A 12,537-nucleotide genomic window follows, 5' to 3' on the forward strand; every position below is an offset into this window, starting at 1 on the left:
TGTTCAGCTTTACACAAAACTGGGCTCCGGGTTACAGAAGGGAGACAAGGTTCTGGATGTACTGAGGTGTGGCAGAGGGTCCTCTTCTCTGGAAAGCTTTCATCGCCATCAGTGCACTTTTATTCCAGGTAAATTGAAATAATATGACAGTATGTGTATATTTAAGGATGTGTTGTCACAATACTGAAATTTCTAACTTTAAAACAATACCTCGAAAAACATCAATTACCATTTTAAAATTACATGGGAAAATTGCCACAAAATTAAAGGCATAAAATTTGAACAGATTTTGGTCAAAAATAAATTAACAACTGAATAAGTGTTATATCAATTGGGTTTATGATGGTATTTTAACCATATGAAACCTTATGTATTTCAGGGTGGAGATGTAATGCTCTTCATACTCAGATGTACATGCTTGAGGGTGCATCAAGATGGAACATCAACCGGGCTCATCAGGCTGTGGACATAAGTGGTGTATCACATACCAAAATGTATGACGCACGTTTAATGTCCTACATGAACATACTCAGCAACAGAGTCCTTGGATGTGCACTCCTTCCAGAATTTACACCCCCTGGGAAACCCTCTGGTAGGATTCATTATTGTACATTCTCTTAAAATTGTGATTTCAGGCACCAGTGTGTTTCAAAAGCTTTTCATCACGCCTGAACACTAAAACTTGTTCAGTTTCAGCAACTAGTCGGACCATTAAACAAACAGAAACCGGAAGTAAAGTTAGGACCAGACGCTTATCGCTTCACCTCACGTGCGCCCGATGAAACCATCTATAAGCACTTATTTTATTATTGTTTTGCCCTCCTATGATAACTATTTGTTTCCTAATTCTTGTAAGTCGCTTTGTAAGTCTGCTAAATGGTAATGTAATGTGAATGTGGTTATTAGATGTGTCTGTGAGGTTACAAGTATTCGATTTAGTTTTTCCATTCCACGTTGTTGATTTATTTTACTTTCATGTGTTTCTTGCAAATAATTGATTATTAGCCTGATATATTTATCTTATTACTAAATGTTTAATGACTCTTTATTGCAGATGAACGTATAGCTGTGGAGTACTTGCTGGCACAGTCTGACAGAGGAGACCTGCTCTCTCCACTGGAGCATGGTGAAGTGGGCTTAACTCTGCCAGAGATGCAGGTTGAGGTTCAGGAGGATGAGTGTCTGGATGTCACAATATGTGATGCAGCTTACATCAGTTTAGATACCCACACCTTTGGCAGATCAAGTAGTCATGATTCATTAAGCTCCTCTCTGGTAATGTCAGTTGTCTTGATCTTTTGTCATTTAAATGACATAGAAATGTTACTTTACTTGTTTATTATGATTAAACTTTTTATTAACCCCTTACAAAATTTGTTAACATTTGTTGACTACATCAGTTAAAATGAAGTAGCAATAACCACATTTTATAAAGCATTTATTGATCTTAGTTTCTGTTAATCTCAGCATTTACTTATACATGGTTAAAATCAGAGTTGTATCTATGAAAATAAATGAACCTGAACTGACATTAACTAACAAAAGAACAGCTTTATTATGTATGTTAACAAAGATGAACAAGTACTGTAACTAAAGAATTGCTTAGTCTTACTGTAGATATTAATGCATTAAATTAATAAAAATATTAACCATTATTGTTAAGTTTCACAAATTATTAATACTAGTAAATGTTTTGAACAATATGTGTTGTTGTAGCTCTAATTTATTCTTCTCTTACAAATGTTTAAAAAATATCTAGGAAGCCAGTGTTCCAATAGATGGCTCTTGCAGTCCTGATGTTGAAGACATTTTCTGTGCTGAGCCTAGCACATCAGCTCCGGTAAAGTTTCTAATAATTGATGCGAATGGTTGTAATTTGTAAAGAATGGTTTATCAGAGAACTGTTAAAGGAATAGTTCACCCAAAAATACAAATTCTGTCATTATTTTTTCACTCTCATGTTGTTATCAACCTGTATAAATGTGTTTTTTTCTGATGAACATGAAGGAAGATATTTTGAGGAATGTTTTGTAACCAAACCAATCATGAGCCCCATTCACTTCCATACTAGGATAAAATAATAGTATGGAATTGAATAAGGCTCATGAATGGTTTGGTTACATCAAAATATCTTCTTTTGTGTTTATTAAAACAAAGAAATGTATATAGGTTTGTAACAACTTAAGGGGGAGTAAATGATGACAGAATCTTCATTTTTGGAGAACTATCCTTTGATAAACTATTTTGTAATGTAGAGCTTAGTTTTTTTTGTTTCCTTTTTCAGGACAATAGATGTGATTCAAGGGGTGTTCCTGGATGGGAGGCAGTGGATAACCTTGCAGGGTTCCTTGTCAGCCTCAACCGCACTATCACTGCTTTGTCAACCATCGAGATAGGCCAGCAAGCAGCTGAGAGGTAAGTTAAGCTGTACGGCACAGATGTTAATCTCTAGTCTTGTTTCATGCTGCCTGTGTAGTAATTTAATTCCTTTCTAAGGCTAAAAAAACATTTTAGAGTCAGAGAATCATGAGATCTTGGACTTTTTTCAGTGTGTGGGCTTTATCTGTGTAAAATTTAAAAATATAAGTAGTCTATATGCCTACAAAGCTATAATGAGCCATAGTATACCAATCATACATAATTCCATCAAAGCATATTTATATCCACAGACTGTTCATGATTCATGGCCAGGCTGCCGAGAGACCTGATGCCAACAGGATTTCAGAATGTGTCGCACTCAAGCTTTTGAAGGAGTTCAATGAAGCAAGAAACAGGCCCAGAGACAACAAGGGCAAAGTCTTTGCCATTCCTCAGGCGATTGTGATGACATACAGTCACATTAAGCAGCTGCTTGAAGACTGCAGAGAGATACTGGAGAAGACCAACTTGGTGCTAGTTACGGTCAACAACACTACAGTGTCGTCTTGGTAAGTTTTGTTTTGGCTTCCTAGAATCACTTCAGTAGTATATTCCTATCAACGACAGCACGTACAGAAGTATCTACAGAACTAACTGTTCTTAATTGCAAATATATTTGTTGTCAAGGTGATCAGCTGTGCCATTGCAATGTCAGTTTCTCCACAATAATGGTCATCATTAACAGTTGTGTATAACAGATGGCTAATATAGGTATTTAAAGCCAGCACTTCTTATAGGTGTATTGAATCTCACTGCAAATTGTATATTTTTTCATTGCATTTATTTACATCATTTTGTTGTAGTTATCAATTGTATTGAAAAAAGTATTCATCTATATTCATCTATTTTTGCATACTGTGCACAGTGTAATTATATTATTATAAACTAAAGTAAGTATTAAGGAATAACAGACCTCAGAATGTTGCAACTGATGAATAACAATAAAATATTTCAGACAATGTATCCAGCTGTTTATCACCGAATCATATACATAAAAATAATATAGACTGTCCTGATCACATATTTTGATTTTGTTTTACAAAAATTGACAGATCTGTACATTTATTATTTAGACTTTGTCAAGTCACCTTTATTTCTATAGCACTACTGATTCAAAGTACCTTTACTGTGATAACCACAAAAAAAATGTTTCAGAGTTAAATTCTAGTGTGAAGCCGCTACTAAAAGGAAAAAAAACTGTAATTGTTCGGCTGAAGCCAGCTTAATGTTGATTCAAATCCATTTAATAACTGCAAAGTAATCAAATTGTGAAATTACTTTATCGTTATCATCCAGGGCCGGGTTTCCCGATAACGATTGAACTTAGCACTTAAGAGCGCTTTCTACGAGCTACGTAACGAACATTCTTTGTTCATTTACGTGCGTTTCCCAAAGATGCACGTGAAACAATCGCTCGCAGCTGGGTTTTAAGTGCTACTTACGAGTCGCTATCCATTTGTCAAGTGCTGAAATGTCACCAATAGAACGACTCGAATTTGTAGCAGAAGCTTGTTTAGGCTAATGATCTTCAGCAGATGTGCACTAATATTTTTAATAATATATTTTCATTATTGTTCAATGACTTTTTAAATGTTTTAATAATTTATTAAATATTATTTTCCGTATTTAGTTAGGACTCGTCCCACTGTGAAATGCCTTCTGCGTTTCTATTATAGTTTAGATTATTATTATTATTTGTTGTTTATTCTATATGTTTATTTATTATTAAGGATTATTGCATTGTACCGTAAATATATATTTGGTTTCTTTAATTAGATGCCATTTCCCTTCAAAACAATGTTTAGATTAATTATAGCAGCTATCGGTATGAACCATTTATCAATTTGCTATACCAACTTTTACCAAAATACAAAAAACTTTTAACAACTTGTACAAAATACGTTTTCCTTCTTTATTCATTTATGTTTAGTCATTTAAATTTGATTTCTCATTTGAATTGTAAATATATTATATTATATATTTAATATAAAATAAACAAAGAAAAACCCAATAAATAAATAAACATTAAAAACATTGCATTATCGTCATTGCAGGAGTGCAATTTGCGGGTTGTCCTGTAGGTGACCTTGTAACTCTGTTGTCTTACGATGCACTTATGAATGAACGATTACTCCAGACCACTCGTAGATCTACGAGGATTTTCAAGTGCAACTTAAGTTACGAAGCTTTTGGGAAACAGCCCGTAATTCTAAGATGATTCGTACGATCGTTTTTACGATCTACTTAGCCTTACGATGCTTTTGGGAAACCCGGCCCAGCTTAGTTTATTTCTCATACAATTTTAATTGTTTGAATAAACAATCATTTGAGATATTGCTATGTAGTACATAACATTAGGTGAGTGTACTAAATAGTAAATTTTTAATTTTGAAAGTAGTTTTGCTCTCTTCAAACCTGATGTTTGTTTTTCTTTCCCAGGCTTCTTGACAGGAAAACAAGAACGGGTCGAGACACCTTGCTGCAAGGAGTGCAATTCCATCAGCATGTTGGTTTGGCAAATGAGCCGCTTCCAAAGCCTAAAGAGCTCCCATCTGCACCTGTACAACATGGACATGTTGCCATTGAATTCCAGGAGCCTGAAAATCGGGAGGGTGAGGCAGTTATTCGTCAGCGTAAATATGCACGAACTGGAACTGCAATGTCTTCTATTACACACACAGAGCTAGGGCTAGGAGACACATCGCCATTAGGCACAGGCTATTCTTCTGCAGCAGAAGCCCAGCAACTGCCAGGGTTGCATACCTGGCCTGGATATTCTGACTGGTCTTCTCCGCTGTATCCACCACATCATGGTTTGTCTTTCCATCCACCACCGGCTCCACCAATGCCTCACGGGTGGTCTTCCCTTCCACCAGGCCAACAGCCATCAGCACCACCACCATACTCTCAAGGAAGGTCTTCCTTTCCGTCAGACCAACAGCCATCAGCACCACCACCGCACTTTCAGGGATGGTCTTCCCTTCCACCAGGCCAACAGCCATCAGCACCACCACCACCACACTCGCAGGGATGGTCTTCCTTTCCGCCAGGCCAACAGCTATCAGCTCCACCACCTCCTCGGAACCGACAACGTGCTTGGAGACTGCACAAGGCAGCACTTGCGGATCAGGAAAGTATGGCAAGAGGGGAGCCACCAAAGAAGCGTTACACTAAAGAACATTACCATTATCAGTGTAAAGCATGTGGGCACTCAAAGAGCAAACTTACTGGACATTCCCAGGTTAAAGGAAAGTGGTATTGTCCAGCATCTGGTCAGACCATTACAGAGTGGAAAGACTCTTTAACTCTTTAAGTTTTATTTTGTCTTTATTTTAATATAGAAAACAATCAGCATAACTTTTAAGTTCGGGTTTTAACTAGTACATTCACTAGCATCATTTATATTATATAATGGTCAGATCTGAAAGTTTCTTATTATATCTATCTATCTATCTATCTATCTATCTATCTATCTATCTATCTATCTATCTATCTATCTATCCAAATATTTATATCTAATATACATAGAAATAGAATATAATAGTAGAATGTATCATATAATATTCATGTATATATTTCTGTTAAAATGTAACTATTGTAATTATATGTAATTTTAATGTAATTATATATTTTATGTTTGTTTTATTTTAATTTTATAAGCTTAACTTTTTATATTTTTATTATTTCTTTATATTTTTATTCATATCTATATATGTGTATCTATCTATATCTATCTATATATAATGGCCCCTCAAAAAAGTGCAGGCTCCAGCCCGGCCCTCAGATCAGTGCATGCTCCAGCCCGGCCCCTCAGATCAGTGCATTCTCCAGCTCGGCCCCTCAGATCAGTGCATTCTCCAGCCCGGCCCCTCAGATCAGTGCAGGCTCCAGCCCAGCCCTTAAGATCAGTGCAGTCTCTATGCCGACCCCTCAGATCAGTGCAGGCTCCAGTCCGGCCCCTCAGATCAGTGCAGGCTCCAGTCCGGCCCTTAAGATTAGTGCAAGTTTGTGTATTTATATATTATTTTGTGTTTGTTTATACATTTCTTCTAATTATTGTTACGTATACATTTGCTTTTAAAATAAACCGTATTTGTGGAATTATGTTTTGTATGTTTTATTTTTCAGTTTTACCACAAGGAGTTGTTTTGTTATAAAGTAAAATAGGTTGAAATATTGACTTAGTTATACTAATATATTATATATATTATATTATATATAATGATATAGTTGTAATTTCTTAGTTAAAAGAAGTGAAAAGGAGAAAAACTAGGAATATTAGGAGTTGTTTTGTTATAAAGTAAAATAGGTTGAAATATTGACTTAGTTATACTAATATATTATATTATATATAATGATATAGTTGTTATTTCTTAGTTAAAAGAAGTGAAAAGGAGAAAAACTGGTAAAAAGAAAAAAAATCTCTTCAATTTTCTCTTTCAATTTACATGTCTTTCCTCATTTTTCCCTTTTCCCCCTTTTTTCCTCACTTTTTCTTTTCCCCCACCCATAGTAGTCACTTTTGCACCATTTTTGGCCGAGTGGTTAAGGCGATGGACTTGAAATCCATTGGGGTCTCCCCGCGCAGGTTCAAGCCCTGCCGACTACGAGTGTCTGTTCCCTGGCTTCGGCCTCTCTCTTGTTGGACGTTCCAGCTCACGATTTGCTTTATTTCTGCAGCTCAAGTTGGTACCATGGGTTGCACAGTGGGAAAACTATGCAGCCTTTCATAGTTTCTCCTGTGTGTATGTGAGATCGGCTCTGTTGTGAAGTGATGTGGCTTCAATTGTCATTTTGACCATATACTGCACGTGCAGCATGAAACCATAGAAGAGCTGGAACAGGACTTTGTTTACAACTATCGTAGATTGTCGCTAATCGAGTTGATCCTGACCTGAGCAATTTTCTGAGAGGTTAAGAACTATGGCTCCACCCTCTTTGTTTTCAGGATTCCCACAATTCTCTCCCCCGAATTGTTTTCCTTAAATAATTCAAACGTGTATTTGCACTTTTGCTTTTCTAAGTAGAAAGCCGATAATGAACAAACTTTTTGTGCAGATCTCTCACCTGCTGAAAAGGCAAAACATGCAGCAAAGCAGTACCTGAAGTCTAATTTCAGTTTAAAGCCTGAATACCACCCTGTCGTCCAGCGTCCGGGTATGTGCACAGAAGAGGTCGTGACCTTTTCCATCATTTTTTCACAGAGGCAATATCGTAGCCTATGAGGTTTATCCAAGGCGTGATCATTGCTGGTTGAAAACTTTACCCAACACCCCGCCAGGATGACTTAAAACACAGTCAGCTTTGGCAATTTTTCACAGTCTCTTGAGAGACTTACGAGTTTTTTGCAAAGAGAAGTTTGTTGTGTGTGTTTGTTTGTTTTGATGTTTATAGTCCTGAGGTTAAAAGCGTCAAAGTTTGATTCCAGTACTTGACATCGCATTGATTTCCATCCTCTGTGTGGCAATCAGTACCAAGGATATCACGGTGATGTTTTCACACGACACCCTTTATATATGTTGGATGGTTTTATGTAGAAAAGACAAAATCACAAAAAAGATTTTAGCTGGGTTTTCAGGGGCAGGGTCACGTTTTGTCAAATGTGCTTTTTCTCGTGCAGCTCAAGAGTCACTTCGGCATGTTACGTAGACGTAGCTACATTTCCTTGAGCTTAGAAACATTGCCTCTCTGGTGACATTTTGGATGAAGAGTGCTTTTCCTGAAGTAAAGAGAGTCTCATGCAGAAGCAAGATTTCTCCACTTAAATAGATAATACGCACTCTGTTTGAAGACTGAAGCAGTTTCCTGCTCATTCTGGCATTCTAGTAATATTTAACCTGTCCATAGACCAAAGAGTAGCTAACAGGACATGGTAATGAAGTCCCGTACTTGGGTGAGGCGTGAAGCCCTGGAACTTAGGTGCAAGCTTGGATTGCTCAGTCGGTAGAGCATCAGACTTTTATTCTGAGGGTCCAGGGTTCGAGTCCCTGTTCGGGTGATGAGTAGCCTCGATCGCCTTTTGTGCTCCGTTGTAGGGAACGGGGAAAGAATAAAGTTTCCCAACAATGAGAGCATGTAGTCGTGGCCGAGTGGTTAAGGCGTTGGACTAAAAATCCATTGGGGTCTCCCTGCGCAGGTTTGAATCCTGCTAACTACGCCTTCAGACTTCTCCCTTCGTGGACTGATTCTACTTCGAGAGGGCTTTTGCTTAAGATTTGCCGTTGAAAGAAACACAAAAATTATTTTGATTTCTGCATAGAAATGGCATTCCCCTCACAGCCATTGTACTCAGGCAGACCCGCGGCCACGACTACAACGGGGTAACCTGTTGAGCTCTCTGGGCCTGGTGTGTGCTGAAAAATAATTTGACGGTCAGGCAACCAGCCGATCACAAAAGGGGCAGGAGCGGGAAGACCCCAACAGACTTCCCCGGAAGGGCTGCCGTGACCCTGATTCGAACCGGGGTTGCTGCGGCCACAACGCAGTGTACTAACCACTGTACTGATCACAGTGTGCCACCGGGCTGCGCAAGAAAGATGCCTGCGGGTCTGCCTGAGTACTGCTTTGAAACAATTACTTATTGTGAAAAGCGCTATATAAATAAAATTTAATTTAATTAAATAGGGAGAACTAATGAGGACAACAGGTGAACACAATAACAAGCAAGGGAGCGGGTAAAAGTGAAAAGACACGGGAAATACGTGGTTAGTATACACGATACAAACTAAATACAAATTCCAATAACACAAGATAAGCAATTGCACTGTGTCAAGCATTTGTCAGAGCTTTCATTTATACAAATCACAAATTAGAGCTGAAACTAACGACTATTTCTTCTGTCGGCTAATCTAGCGAATATTTTTCCGATTAGTCGACTACTCTAACGACTATTTTTTATTATTAATAGTGTTCTTTTTTTTATTAGCTATTTAATCTGTTGGATAATCTGTTTTTCTACTCTGTCTGATCTGACAGTCATTGTTTGTTTTATTGTATTTAAACACAACTGAATGCTATTTTCACATATTATCTGTTCTGTTGTCAGACATATAGGGGCGGTTTCCCAGACAGGGATTAGACTAGTCCTAGACTAAAATAAATATAAGAGCTGTCCAAACTGAAAACATCTTGCACTGACATATCTTAAAATCCATCAGTGCCCTTAGTTTGGCCTCAAAATGCACACAAGTAATGTTTTTAGTAAGGCATGTTTGTTTAAACTATTTCTTAATTAAACTAAGGTCTAGTCCTGGCATAAGCTAATCTCTGTCCAGGAAACCAGCCCAAAGACTATTAAAATAGTGACTAAACATGACCCAATAACCTTGTGTTTAATCCAACCAGCTGTTATTTTAACTACTAAGTTACTAAAATCTTGATTTATAAACTCGACATCGCAGACAATTCGGCGCAAATTAAAAAATTGCCATTACACAGAGTTACTACAGAAGTCATGCGCGGGCATAGGAGAGAGAGAGCTCGCGCACAAGCACATAGAGAACCAGTGTGTGTGTGAAAACACTGCTAAACTTTCATGATAAACTCGAATCAGTCGTCTTCTCTGCCAGTAACATCTGACATTTACATGAAAATGCAAGTACACAGAGGAATCCGCATGGAATCCGCATGGAAAACACAGCCAAGTTTTAATTCTTTCACTCAGTGTCATGTATGAGAGGCGCTGTCTAGGGGCTTCACGCAGAGAAAGAGAGAGCGCGCGTGCACGTGCACAAGAGAGGCACCACCGAGCGCTCACAACAATAAATGAAGCCGTTTTAAATGAAAATAAAAATGTAAATGTTGCGGCCATTGTTGATTTTGTGACGCACACAAACAAATCAATGTATGGCTAACACTGCCAGGAGCAGAAGCCGCCATTAGGCGAAATGAATGTGAACAGCGACACGTCGACGCATTTTACGCATGTCAACGTTGTCACGCCTTCTGGGTGATCGGTTGTGTGGGTGTTTGTGTTTGTTTGTGTTACCTCTGTGGTGAAGGATCCTCACGTGCGCACTGGCTCCTCCCTCTATTTCTCTGATTTGTGTCCAGCTGTGTCTTGTTCCCTCTTGTCTATTTATACCTTTCTGTTTTGTTTTCCGTCACGCGCTCGTTGTTAGATCTCTGTCTCGCCGCCCGTCCAAGTGTTTCTACCACGCATAGGTTAACATCTCCTTTCTGCTCTCGCCATAGGTTCAGCCTGCCTGTGTTGGATTACGGTCTCTGTATTCGGGATCCTTATCCTGTGTTCGGGTTTCTGCTATTTGGTTCCCGATTGTGTTTGTCTCCTACTTTTTGGACTGGATGCTTTGCCTTCAAGCGTACGCCAGTCATTTACTGTGACTCTGTGTCTGCGAGGAGGATTATTGTGTGGCTCGGTGTGTTTCACGGACGGCTGAGACAACTGTGACTTTCATATGTGGATTATATTTTCCTGTCTACATCCAAGTGTTTTCTTCTATTAAAACTATACTTGCATTGAGACTCTCACTCTGGGTATTTCCTAACAGTACGAGCGCGTCAACATGGAGTCTGCGAGTAGTGACGGAATGGATGTTTTGCAGTCCACATTGAATCAACAGGGCGCTGTTATCGACCAACACTCTTCACTTTTAGCTGCTGCTTCACGGGACTTTCTAGCTCTCTCCAACCGGCTCTCTGAGCTAAGCGATCGTCTGCAGCTTATGCAACCCGGCGGAGAGCCTCCGCTTCCTGTGCCCAGCGTTGTTTCACCGAGCACCGACCGAGAACCACACACTGCCACACCACCCACCTATGACGGCGATCCCAACACCTGCCGGGCCTTCTTACAGCAGTGTTCCTTGGTCTTCGCTCTCCAGCCACGGAGATTTGCTTCTTCTATGTCACAAGTAGCGTTTGTCCTCACACTGCTCACCGGGAGAGCGAGAGACTGGGGAATGGCTGTATGGGAGGTCAAGGCCCCGTGCACGACTTCGTTTGAGGCTCTCAAGGAAGAGATGATGAGACTTTTCGACCGTTCTCTCCAAGGTGACATGGCAGCCGCTGAACTAGTTCGATTACTACAACGAGGATCGTCTGTTACTGACTACGCCATCACTTTTAAAACGTTAGCAGCTACCTGTGGATGGAATGATGCCTCTCTTCGAGTCCAGTTTCTTGAGGGTCTCGATCATAACATCCAAGATGAAGTCGCTGCACGGGATCCCCCTGCGTCATTGGAAGCCGCGATCGACCTGGCGTTGAGAATTGAGACCCGCCATCGTCAGCGTAATCTCCGCCGGTCGTTTCGTCAGGCTATTTCTTCACCTGAGGTCCTTTTACCCGTGTCTACACCTGAGCCAGAGGAACCTATGCAGCTAGGCAGGCTGCGCCTCACCAACAGCGAGAGACAGCGTCGTCTGACGAATGGACTATGTTTATACTGTGGTAAAGCGGGGCATCTGGCCGCATCATGTCCGGTAAAAGGAAGCGCCCGCCGGTAGATTCGGGAGTATCGGTGGGCGTTTTCTCCTCTAATTCTCCCTCTAGCCGCACAGTTCTTCCTGTTATGTTAAGATTTAATCAGTCTGATTTCCGTTCACAGGCATTATTGGATTCCGGTGCGGAGGCAAGTTTTCTAGATGCTGGTCTGGCTGAATCTTTTGGTATCCCTGCTATCCCTTTAGATTCTCCTTTATCCGCTTGGACATTAAAAGGGCAGCATATGGCAGTGATCTCTCATCGCACACCCCCTGTGAGTCTTTATGTTTCTGGCAATCATTGTGAGGTAATCGAATTCTTTTTACTTCATGCATCCCAATCGCCCATTATTTTAGGGCATGATTGGTTGGTAAAACACAATCCTCACGTTGATTGGCAGAATGGTATTGTCTTGTCTTGGAGTTCTTCTTGTCATGTGTCATGTCTCGGTCCTGCTCCTTTGTCTTCTGTTTGTTCTACGTTTCAGATCCCTGCTGCCGATCTCTCGGGGGTCCCGACGGAGTATTCTGATCTGTCCCAGGTGTTCAGTAAAGCTCGGGCCACCTCTTTACCTCCTCACCGGTCGTATGATTGTGAGATCAAACTCCTCTCAGGTACTTTTCCGCCTAAGGGTCGTATTTTTTCCCTTACCTGTCCAGAAAGAGAGGCTATGGACAA

The 12,537-nt window shown here is 39.9% G+C and overlaps 1 protein-coding gene and 3 non-coding genes across 4 annotated transcripts; all 4 read left to right on the forward strand.

Annotated features, from left to right (window-relative positions):
- The first annotated feature begins 2,676 nt into the window (after nt 1-2,676).
- On the forward strand, nt 2,677-5,825 carry LOC135781653 (uncharacterized). Its single transcript, XM_065292277.2, has 2 exons — nt 2,677-2,927; nt 4,858-5,825. The coding sequence occupies exons 1-2, from the start codon at nt 2,677-2,679 to the stop codon at nt 5,729-5,731; spliced, it is 1,125 nt and encodes a 374-aa protein (XP_065148349.1). The 3' UTR covers nt 5,732-5,825.
- Nucleotides 5,826-6,942: 1,117 nt separating this feature from the next.
- On the forward strand, nt 6,943-7,027 carry trnas-uga (transfer RNA serine (anticodon UGA)). Its single transcript has one exon. It is a non-coding gene; the product is annotated as a tRNA-Ser (tRNA).
- A 583-nt stretch (nt 7,028-7,610) lies between these two features.
- LOC135781952 (U4 spliceosomal RNA) lies at nt 7,611-7,751 on the forward strand. Its single transcript, XR_010545357.1, has one exon. It is a non-coding gene; the product is annotated as a U4 spliceosomal RNA (small nuclear RNA).
- Nucleotides 7,752-8,493: 742 nt separating this feature from the next.
- On the forward strand, nt 8,494-8,575 carry trnaf-aaa (transfer RNA phenylalanine (anticodon AAA)). Its single transcript has one exon. It is a non-coding gene; the product is annotated as a tRNA-Phe (tRNA).
- The last annotated feature ends 3,962 nt before the right edge of the window (nt 8,576-12,537 follow it).

This window comes from Paramisgurnus dabryanus, chromosome 23, assembly GCF_030506205.2.
Source record: "Paramisgurnus dabryanus chromosome 23, PD_genome_1.1, whole genome shotgun sequence".
Classification (NCBI taxonomy): Eukaryota; Metazoa; Chordata; class Actinopteri; order Cypriniformes; family Cobitidae; genus Paramisgurnus; species Paramisgurnus dabryanus.

What these genes read in the sequence shown, in the direction of transcription:
- LOC135781653 (XM_065292277.2), top strand. Translation starts at nt 2,677, where the DNA reads ATGATTCATGGCCAGGCTGCCGAGAGACCTGATGCCAACAGGATTTCA. An exon ending in AACACTACAGTGTCGTCTTG is followed by an intron (nt 2,928 to 4,857) that starts GTAAGTTTTGTT and finishes TTTCTTTCCCAG; the next exon opens with GCTTCTTGACAGGAAAACAA.